Here is a 12021-nt window from a genome sequence, read left to right on the forward strand (position 1 = left end):
CTTCAATGCCAGGGTTGGCACGAGACTAAACGATTCTGAATGGGCCATTGGCAACCACGGTTTGGGCGACCGGTGCATTAACGGAGTCAGACTTCTCATGTTCGCTATGCTGAATAATCTCAGTGTGGCTAATACATGGTTTAAACACAAACCTTGCCACACTTACACTTGGAGATCCCGAGATGGTAGAACCCGCGCCCAAATTGACTATTTACTCGTTTCTCGTCGCTGGAAGTCAATGATTAAAGACTCGAGAGTATACATAGGGGCGGACACTGGATCAAAAAGTGGATCCGACCATTTATTACTAAAATCAAAAGTTAGATTCAGACTCAGCTCCAAAAAAGTATCTGCACCTAGACGCATCCTAGACACAACGAAACTCAAACTCCCTGAAATCAAAGAGACCTTTATGCTCGAACTTACAAACCGTTTCACGGCGTTGCAAGATAATGACCGAGAATTTAAGACCAATCAAGCAATTTCTGAGACCGAGACAAGTGCCATGACCGAACAAGATAATTTTAACCGATCACTAAATATAGAAAAGCGCTGGATCAAGTTCCGAAATCAAGTGAAAGAGGCAGCTACAGAAATTCTCGGAGTAAGGGACAAAAAATCCAAAAGATGGATTTCTCAGAAGACACTAGAACTCTCTGTAAGGAAGAAACAAATGACTGATAAACACTCTGCTTCTTTTAAAGCACTCCGCCAAGAATGTCACAAATCTGCTAAGGCAGACAAACAAACATATTGGTCTAATGTAGCCTGTGAAATGGAAAAAGCTGCTGCACGCAATGATTCACGGAAACTCTACCAGCTCCTAGGAGAATCAACCGGGAAAAAGAAGCAAAGATCTACCCCCACGCTACTTAGTAAGGACAACAAGCTTCTCACGAGCAAAGAAGATCGCATCGAACGATGGCGTGCTCACTTCCAGGAGCTACTTCACCCATCAGAAAATGACCACAGCCAACCCATTCTATCCCACAGCAGTTCTGAGTCACCATTCGTGTATAAGGATTGCAATATCGCCCCTCCAAGCAGAGAAGAAATTATTCATGCCGTAAAACTATTAAAAAATAATAAAAGCCCTGGCATTGACGAATTACCAGCTGAACTTCTCAAGGCCCTTCCAGAAGCGGCTATCGACGAGCTCCACAACTTACTCACGGATGTCTGGGTCAACGAATACATTCCTGAAGAGTGGAGGACCTCTATAATAATTCCTGTATTTAAGAAAGGGGATCGAGCCGATTGTAAAAATTATAGAGGAATTTCCCTGATACCCATTTCTGCAAAAGTTTTCACAATAATAGTATTAAATAGGTTCAGAAAAATTAGAAATGATCGGACGAGGCCAAATCAAGCAGGATTCAGACCTGGTATGGGATGTTGCGATCATATTTTTAGCCTGAGACAGATCCTGGAACACCGCCTTATACACCAGCAGGAAACAATACAAGTCTTTATCGACTTTGTAACGGCTTTTGACTCGGTAAAGAGAATTGCCATCTGGGATGCAATGAGGGATGATGGAGTACCCGAAAAGATAGTCCGTTTAATTAAGGCGTATTACGTGGGAACGAGGGCATTTATAAGAGCTGACGGAGAAATCTCAAAAGAAATATCAATTGACAAAGGAGTGCGACAGGGTTGTGCCTTATCGCCTATTTTATTTAACTTTGTCATTGACCAGATCATGAAGACTCTTGACAAATACAAAGGTGTGACAATCAGTCCAGCACTATCAATAACAGACCTTGATTACGCTGATGATGTGGATATCTTGGCTGACTCGATAATAGAAGCACAGCTCATGATAGACGACATTGCTGCTAGATCCCTTGCTACTGGACTAAAGATCAGCCAATCGAAAACAAAATCGATGCGCACCTCTGGGCTAGATGAAACTCCAATCACATTGAATGGCATCCCAATCGAGGACGTCCAGAATTTCAAATATCTAGGCTCCCTAATAAATCCCAAGGGCGAAGCTCTAAGCGAAATACAAAGCCGCATCTCCGCAGCCTGGGCAGCATTCATCCAGCTTCGGAAGTGCCTCTGGCTACGAAATGAAATTTCCCTTCGAACAAAGCTCCGGATATATAACGCTTTGGTCCTCTCTGTGCTTCTTTATGGTTGCAAAACGTGGCCCCTCAGAGCTGGGGAAGCTAATAACCTGAATGTCTTCCACCACAAGTGTCTTCGCTGTATTCTTGGCCTGCGTCTCTCTGACCGCGTCCGTAACGATGTCATCAGAAGAAGATGTGGTGATATACCACTTGTCTCTGATGTTGTCAAAGCGAGACGTCTACGATGGTTCGGGCATACACTGCGCCGACTGGATGACTCGTTCAGCAAACAGTGCTTGAAATGCCAACCCCTTGCGCACTGGAAAAGGAAGCCTGGAGGACAAAAAAAGACATGGTTATCAACAGTTAGAGCCGACCTCGAGCCAATGGGAGGTTTCAAGAAGCACGGGCACCGATGGAATAGACAATGGATCCAGTTGATCGAGCCAATCGCACTTGAAAGAGAGCAATGGAGAGAGGCATGTCGACAAATTCTGGATGCCACGATGGGCCTGGACAAGGCTCGAACGTGACCCAAGTACAAGTAAGTAAGTAAGTACAGTTCAATAGGAACAAATCGTTTTATTTGACAGTGAAGCAACAACAAAAAATCTCTGAATATTTCGGTCGCATATACAGCAGCCGTCAGCAGCAGATAAACTAAAATAATACAAATAAATCATCGACATTTATAAAAAAAAAAAAAATTAATTACATATTCTTTAATGCTCTTGTTTTCTTCAAAGTAGTTACAGATGCAAATCCTCTGATTTTCACGTTTCCGGTCCATTGACTTGATTTTTTGTGAAGGTTAATTATCCGGTAAACAAAGGTCAATGGCATTGAGAGAAACTAAATTTATTTTATTTGACTGTAATGAATTATCGTAAACTGAATTTAAGCCAATTTAAACTGCATCTCTGCCTGAAGCCAGGTTTTTCCTGGCTTCAGAGTTATCAATACATTGACCTTTGTTGACCTGATAATGAACCTTCACAAAAATTAAATCAAAGGACGGGAAACCCGGAAATCAGAGAAATTTGCATCTTTAACTGCTTTGAAGACAATAAAAGCGTTAGGCAATATGTAATTAATTTGTTATTTTGTTTAAACGTCGATGCTTTATTTGTATTATTTTAGTTTATCTGTTGACAGCTGCTGTATATGTGACCGAAATATCCGGATTTTTTTTATTGTCTCAGTGTCAAATAAAAGGATTTGTCCCCTATTGAACTGTTATTCATAGGTCAATGAAAGGCAGTGTGGTCTTCGAAAATACCTACAAAGCTAGTATTTGAAGAATTTCAAAATAGAGCCTGAAACCCGTGAAACACGATATAAAACTGAAATAAAATGTATCACTGAAATCACCTTTGTCAAAAACCATTAGCTGAAGATTTATAGTAAAACAAGGAAGTAACATGCTGTTGCATTGAAACCACTGACGTGTGTATTTTTACCAATCATTTGTACAAAAGCCATCGAATACGATGGATATCAAGTCAGACTCTCTAAAGCAACCACCATACAGCGGCAGCACAAATTTTGGTAGATAATAGAATTTCAGCCGTTTTGAGCTTGACAATCGTCTGAGCAAAGAAAAAAATTAATTAACATATTTTCACTAAATATTTACTTTTGAAATGCAATACATCCAAATATATCAGAGACGACTTGAATACTATGTAGTGGGACCTACCCTACTATTGCGAAATTTTGAGCATAAGACATTTAACATTGCCATACCACCTTGGGAGCGTGTCTTCCGGTGGCAAAGTGGCCAGGTCTTTCCTCAAAGTTTCGCAGCTCAGGGTGAGACCCCAGCTGCCGCATGTCTGACGTAAGGACCTTTGTATCAGAGAGGTGTCTCCAACCAATTTCGAGAAAAAATAAACGTTCGGAAAGTTGAAAAACAGTAACCACTGATATTAATATTGTTGAAGTTCACCAAATGGCGCTAAGTGTCCATTAAATTAAAGAGAGAGAAATAGCCCAACCATGAACATGTATAAAGAACGTATTTGTCACATATACAATCATGTATATCATATATGGCACATATAGAACCAAGCAGCCAATGGTACCGTTAAACTTTCAATATGTGAAAGGAATAAGCATTACATCTTCTACCTATATTCCATTTGTATCATTCTATACATTTAAAAGTCAAACATGTACCTTTGACCAATTTGCACTTTTCTGCACTATAACACGGGTATAAAATACTTTTGGCAAATTAATCTTAGGAGCATCAGAATGGCTCTCAATTACGAAAACCAACAGTAACTTCGCAAGAAAAGGAAATTACATAAAACTTGACTTGGAAAGACGTCAAAGAAGGACCAAAAGCCCGAGTTGTCAACCGTAGCAAACGGAGAGAGACAACAAGACCTGGCCAAAGGTCCAAGGTGCTGTGTGGGACTCAATTTTAAATTTTAGTATATTGAATATACAACTACGCAAGGGAATGTTTGAGGCAGATAAGTTCACTTTAGTTCAGTTTACCACAAAATTAAAACCAATACATCCACACTACACCTTCATGGGAAAACCGAATGCCTTTTCCTAAGCTACTAATGACTCTTACTGCAGCATCAGGCCACCTGAGGCACACTCAGTTATAGACTCTGCTTCTTCACTCTAGTCTATTCAAAGCTTTACTATAAAACCCCTAAAATGCAATCAACGTTTCCTTTAAATCTTTCCACAAGACTTTTTGCTAGCCCATTTAAGTGCTTTCGCTTGTTTTTGGACCTGATGGATTGCCTGAAAGTAACCTTGGGAAGAAGACCAATAAGTAAAAGCAAAATAGTTATATATAAACCCTGAACCAATTCCATACATAAATCAAACAGTAAACAAGTTCGAATCTCCCATAGAGACGCCATTCTAGTTTTTATTTGGTGGACAAGGGAGCACGGTAAAAATCATCACAAGGACAAGAGATGTAAACCCCTGTTCCATCCTGTTTTAAAGATATATCGTCGTGAAAAACAAAGGGACACACCTTAAAATTTTCATAGTTTCACAATCATGCATAAATTCCTGTCATAAAACAAAAAAAAAAACTCATATTTTCTACAGAGATACTAATTTAATTTTACTACTTTCTTTGGCTTTTTTGGGGAAACGAATTTCAACTAATGAATTTAAACAAGAAAAATTATGTAAAATTGTCGTGTACAGTTGAATAACATAGCGTTGTTTCGGTATATAAACATACAATTTCACTTAAAGACTAGTAGTTAGAGGCGCTGAAACATTTTTGCGTGGATTTGGTTTGCGCCCTTTTAATCTCATAACAAGATGTTTCCTTTAGAATAAGTTTCAATATTTTTTTCGAAGTACTGCTTTACTTTTTTACCAAGGTAAATTTTACAAAATTCCTTTCTCGAAGTAACACCAAAAGTCCTTCATTGCATCACCACGCCCGGTTGGAAACTTCTTAGCCAAAAAAATCCCTCTAAACTTAAAATTTGCTTTCAAAAAAGAAAAAAAATTAAGTGTTTCCTTTTTATAAGTACGACGACTTCCCCCCCCCCCAATCAAAGTTTTATGATTTTTCAGCCAATCAATCAAAATGTCAAACCAATAATTCAAACCAAAATAATGCAGACTTTGAATCTCCCTTTAAACACGATTTTCACTTTAGAATAGGATACAATTTTTTTTAGAAGTTCTACTTTAAATATTTACCAAGTAAGGTAGATTTTGCAAAATTGCCACAAAAGTCCTTTCTCGTATTACCATGTCCAACTGGGACTCCTTAACCAGAAAATTCCTTCTAATTCGCTTTCGAGCGAAAATAAAGTGCACCCTTATTAATAGTCAGGCCCACAGTATGTTAACTTATAAGAGTGGAAACTGACACTAGTGTTGACAAAAAGAAACTACCAACACCATCTAGCATTCGGCAAAACTTGTTTTTTTCAGTGTAATAATAAGGGTAAGTAATTTAATTGGTTTAATTGGCCAAATTAAGGTAGTAATAAGTATCTGATCTCAGTTCCTGACAGAAAAATGATTACAGAGCTTGAAAAAATTCCATACGTCGGCTTAGATGTTGCATTTAAGGAATCTGGTCCCACGCTAGATGGCGGTGATAGTTAACTTTTTTTTGTCGACACTAGCACAAGTTTCCATTCCTGTAAGTTGCCCATGCTCTTTGAGCATGATAAAATTTTCCTTTATATCAAAGTTGTATGATTTTTTAGCAACTGACTCAGATTCAGAAAGCCAAATTAGTATTGAAACGAATGGCGTCCCTGGTTACCAATTACAGGCCTAGTAACTCTTTACACTGTTTCACTGTATCTTCAGGACTTGTCACCGTATGGCCAATTGTTCTAGGATCTTCAAAAATTTCATGATCGTTTCCACCTACGCTCGTCTTGTCACCAAAAAAGTGAATTTCATCAAAGCCATCCTCTTCCAAATATTTCAGGCAATAGGTTTTGTCCCAGCCCTTTGGGAAGACATCTACACTAATTTGTCCGCCTATAAAAAAAAAAGATGGGTTTTAAAATTTGGGCATTCAGAAGTCAATCAGGCCAATTATAATTCCTTTTTTTATCGTCCAAGGACGTAACTGACTCTTAACCTAACAGAAGAGAGTATATTCTATTGCAAATGCTGTTGGGTTCATGAGACAGTAAAAGGAGTATTTTCCAAAAAATGGAATCAATCTCAAATAGAAAAAACCTCCGTTGGTTTAAATACTAAGTTTTTTGAGAAGGCAATTTGAGGAAACTGAGTAGCCAAGAGGAAATCCTCCATGAATAAATAAACCCCACAGCACACTGGAAATTTCCTCCACCGGATACTATTGTAGAGCTAAAATAGAACAGCGTATCTATTTCTTTGAGCCGTCTCTGTTAGTTGTTTAATGCAGTTAGCCTAAATGAGCTCTGAAAGATATATAAGTAAATGATAACAGAGGAAGGAAATACATTACTACCAAAGATTATGTTGGCATACTCCAAACGAGGGGGGGGGACAATCAGTTACATAATTAAATGTACCTTTGATAGTATTAATCCCTCAGGGAGTGTCCAAAGTCATTTCTAATTAATTAGCGATGGGTGACTGGCCGTGCATTCTGACAAAAATTATTTTGTGATTCATAAGCAAATAACAAAAAAAACTAAAAATTGTGTCACCAGATCTGTCAATATAGAAGTAATTGAGGCAAACGCAGACGAGGAAAAAATATATATCAAAGGTCAATATTACCTTTCTGGTGCTTCCTGAAGCATGGAGGGAATGGAGCTCAGAGATGAGGGAAATATTTCCTTCGGCGTGGATAGGAAAGATAGAATAACACAGATAAGAAATTTGAAGGACAAAAATTTAAAAAAAAAGCTTAGCTTAGTAGATCGCACTGAAACGTGAATCCGCAAATATGGACATAGAAAAGCTATGAATGGCATTTTGAACGTTATTTCATTTTGAAGGCACTCTCTGTGCCATATCGGATTATGTAACTATAAGCTACTAGCACCAATTATGGTGAGCACCTGGTGACTATGAAAAAATGATGGAAAACTTCTGAGATAATAGGATATTTGATATTATTAATCTACAGCGCAGCAGGATTAAAGTTAAATTTTCTCTAATAGCTGCCAATTAATCGGCATTTTTTTCAAGAATTATTTAATATTAGACCTCAGTCTGCACAAGGTAGGCCTACGTTAGCTTGGGAAAACCCTGGTAGGTTGATCAGATTAGTTGACTTTGACATGTTTGGCCTAAAGGAGACGGAATTCCACATTGTTTACACTCGCCTGCATTTTAAAGTAGCTAAACAGATAAGTATACAACAGTTTAGAGCCAAACAAAGTCAGTAAACGGTAGATGGCTTTGGTAATTTATCTTCTCGACACTAGCACTAGTTTCCACGCTAATAAGTTTTTCACATTCTTCTGTGCATACTTTTATTGTTTAAATTTATAATTTAGTTGCTGAATAAATCTATCTATCTATTGTCTCATCAAACTGTCTGCTAAAACTCGTCAATTGGTGCTTGTGCCTTTTACAATTTTGCTAAATTGTAAAATTTAGTTCTATCCGTTTCAGAGCAAATACTCATGCTGACTAACTACATGAAAAATATAAAAATTAAACACAAAATGTTAGCAGATTCACTGCATCCTGACAGCCTTAAATCTCCAGTGAAAGGGTTACTTTATGACCTCATATTGGCCAAGATCTCTACCCAGGTAGATGAGGCTGTGACCAAAATGAAAGAGGAACAGGCATTCATGCAACATGATGTCACTATTTCTTCAGATAAGCTGGATGCAATCAAGCAGGATGTGTATGCTGGCCTCAATCTAGAGCTTAGTAGTCTAGTTGATAAAACCCTTAAAAGCTATAATAACGCATATTTTCAATTGAATCTTCTTTGACTACTCTAGGGTCATCAATGAAAAACCTTGAGAGCTCTTTCAGGCCTATCCAGTCTACCAAATGAGGAACCAAATTATTGTCTTTGGGGGTGAAAGAAGATGCCCCCATTGAAAACACTTAAAGGCAGTTCATGTCACTATGTTCTGGGAAATTTCCTGGCATACCAATTACCCAGTCTGATGTTGTATCAGCCAAAAGAATTGGCAAACCATCTGCCAAACCCAAACCCATAGTTGTAGAATTTTGTAATTTACGAATTCGCCTACTGCTTCTCAGACAAAAGAAGGATTTGAAAGGATCTGGAACACTTTTTTCTGAGGTGCTTACAAAACCACGCTTAAAGCTTCTTTGCCAAGTCAAAGCTTGGTTTACGTAATGTTTGGTCCAGTAAAGGTGATATCTTGCATAAAACTCAGTCTGGAAAAGTAGTTAAGTTCAGTGATCAGGATGAAATTGATTTGTGTGCTGCAAATGCAGAGAATTAAAGTGATGGATTTTAGTTCACTTTGTTATAATGTGTTGAATTGTTTCTGTATGTATTTATTTTATGTTCTTACATTTTTCCTCTTTCACTCTTCACTGTCTTCACATAATTTTGACTTGTGCTATATTATGCTTTGGGGCAATACCTTGGATGATATGTCCCTTCCCACTAATATTGCTCTATGTTTGTTTGTGATTCTACCACCTTCATGTAGCTTGCTTTCTGTTATACTCTTGTCATGTCAGCATACTTATAGGTCACATAATTTTAACTGGCTACACATTATATTTTGTGCCACTCCTTTAATTAATATGTGCCTTTCCACTGATTTTTCTTTATGTTTGTTTGTGATCCTATCACCATCATGTTGCATGGCTTCTAGAATGTTCTTGTTATGTCTGCACACTTGCAGCTCATGGAATTTTGACTGGTCCCATATTATATTTTGGGCCAATATTATGATTAATGTATGCCATCCTACTGAAATTTTTTTATTTTTGTTTTTGACCCTCTCACCTTCATGTAGGCCAATTTCTATCATATTTTTGTCATGTCAGCATAATTGCAGCTCTTATAATCTTGACTGGCTCCACATTATACTCTTGGCCAATACTTTGATAAATATATGCCATCCCACTATTATTTCCTTATTTATGTTTGTGATCATATCACCTTCATTTTGCCTTAATTCTACCATATCTTTGTTTTGTGTGTTCACATGCAGATCACATAATTTTGATTGCTCATATCTATTTTGGTCTAATACTTTGAACATTGTATGTCATACCATTGATATTTATTTATATTTGTTTGTGTTCCTATCACCTTCATGTATGCTATTTTCTATCACACTTTTGTCATGTCAGGACACTTACAGCTCACATAAATTTTACTGGTCCCATATTGTAAATTTAGCCAATTCTTCAAATATTATGAGCCATCCTACTAATGTCTCTTTATGTTTGTTTGAGATCCTATTGCCTTTATGTGGCCTGATTTCTGTCATTGTTTGTCACGCCTGCACACTCGCAGCTCATCTATTTCCGACTGGTGCCACATTATTTGACCCTTTACTTTGGGTAATATTTACCATCACACTGATATTTCTTTATCTTTATTTCTGATTCCACCACGTTCAAGTGTACTATGGATGTTGTGTCATTTGGGAAGGTTTTGTATGTCTCTGTTATGTAAGATAAATATGGGTGATTTCTCTTTCCTTTTGAATTCTTCTATTCTTAATTCAGTTATATTTGATCAGCCAAGTAGTGGTGGTAAACAAGAGGCACACACTCTTGACCCTCTCCTTGAATCTAGGTTAGTTCTAGCTGTAATTATTACACCACCATTGATTATTGTGATAACATTATGCCCTCACTCTCTTCAAACAGTTGCTTTAATGTATTTTGTTTGAATGTGCGTGGGATAAGAGATAAGTGGGACAGTCTTAAATCGTATCTGTGGTCTGATAGTTATTGCCCTTTTGGTGTCATAGGCTTGACGGAAACATGGTTATCTGACAGTGATAATTTTACAGCTTATGATATGCATGGTTATATTGCTATTCATGTCCCTAGAATGGTAACAAAGTGTTCTGGGGGTATTTCTTTGTTCATAAAATCTAGTATTGAATTTTGTAGAAGATCTGACCTTGAATACTGTTTTACATACTGTTTGTTTGTTTTATAAGCCCCCTCCTTTTCCAACACATCTGTTCTGTGATTTGCTTGATCAGCTTTCTGGTGTGAGGACTTTCTCTAAAAAACAGATTTGTGTTTTGGGAGACTTTAATTGCAATATGTTAAATGTTGGATCAAATGATGGATGTGACCATCTTTTTGATGTGTTTTCTTCTTCTGGGCTACTTCCTTCAATTTTTTTCCTTCTCGTGTTGACCCTTCAAGAAATTCTGCCACTTTAATAGATAATATTTTCACTTCTCATTCTCCTAATTTGAAGTTCTCTTCTGGTCTTGTTTTCACTGATCTTTCTGATCACTTCCCTATTTATCTATCACTATCTGTGCCTAAAACAGAGATTACTGTGGATGAGAAAGGCGAGTCTTCTTTTAGAACTTTTACAGATAAAGAAATTTCTAATTTAATACATAGTGTTCAGAGTAATGATTGGTCAGAGTAGTGTTCTTGAAGCTCATGATGCTGATTGTACAACTAGATTATTTTTGTGTCGTATGGGAACTCTGTTGGATAAGCATTTTCTTCTCAGAAAGAGGCTAAGGAATTTTACACCTAAATGCCCATGGATGTCTGGAGGTCTGATTAATGCAACCCATATGAAGGCGTCTTTGTCCAAGGCTGCATGTAAAAGTAAGACACAGGAAGATCTTCTGAAGTATAAACATTACAAAAATGTGCTCACTTCTTCAGTTCGTTTAGCAAAAAGCTGTATTTTCGCGTCAAATTAATGAGTGTAAAGGGAATTTGCGCAAGGTTTGGACTGTAATTAATGAAGCTCTCTTCCGCAAGAAACTCAAACAGTCTTCCCCATCTCTTTATAGGAAAGCTGATGGATCTGTTGTGGACAAAAATCCTTAGCAAGTGTCTTCAATTCGTATTTCACCACACTTCCCTTAGTTCTCATTCCAACCCCGAGTAGAGTAAGTTGTTTTCCTGTGACAGAGAAGTATTTTTCCTTTCCCCATGTAGTACTACTGAGATTTCTAGTATTGTTTCTCAACTTCCAAGCAGTTGTTCAGTTGATAGTTTTGGTTTGAGTAATAATGTCCTTAAAAAAATCAGTCAGTTTGTTTCTCATCCCATCTCACACATAACTAACCTCTCTCTTTCTTCTGGTATTTTCCCTCATTTATTTAAAGTTGCTACTGTTGTACCTTTGCATAAAAAAGGTGATTCGTGTCTAATTTCAAACTACAGGCCTATTTCTCTTCTTTCCGTCATCTCTAAGGCTGTTGAAATAGTAGTGTATCGTCGACTCTGTTCATTTGTATTTAGTGCTAATTCGACTGCTGGAAATTCTCTCATCACTAACCATCAGTATGCTTCCGTCCCTCATTCTCTACCTTGCATGCACTTT

At 37.5% G+C, this 12021-nt stretch overlaps 1 protein-coding gene across 1 annotated transcript in view; it reads right to left on the reverse strand.

The window, feature by feature from the left end:
- Positions 1 to 4873: 4873 nt before the first annotated feature.
- The window catches only part of LOC136026078 (uncharacterized), a 54102-nt gene continuing 46954 nt past the window's right edge, over positions 4874 to 12021 (reverse strand). Inside the window, exon 4 of the mRNA XM_065702273.1 lies at positions 4874 to 6572. Within this exon, the coding sequence (XP_065558345.1) occupies positions 6352 to 6572 (221 nt within the window). The 3' untranslated portion in view covers positions 4874 to 6351. The remainder of the gene's footprint in view (positions 6573 to 12021) is intronic.

The sequence above is a fragment of the Artemia franciscana genome, chromosome 4 (genome assembly GCF_032884065.1).
Source record: "Artemia franciscana chromosome 4, ASM3288406v1, whole genome shotgun sequence".
NCBI classification, from domain to species: Eukaryota; Metazoa; Arthropoda; class Branchiopoda; order Anostraca; family Artemiidae; genus Artemia; species Artemia franciscana.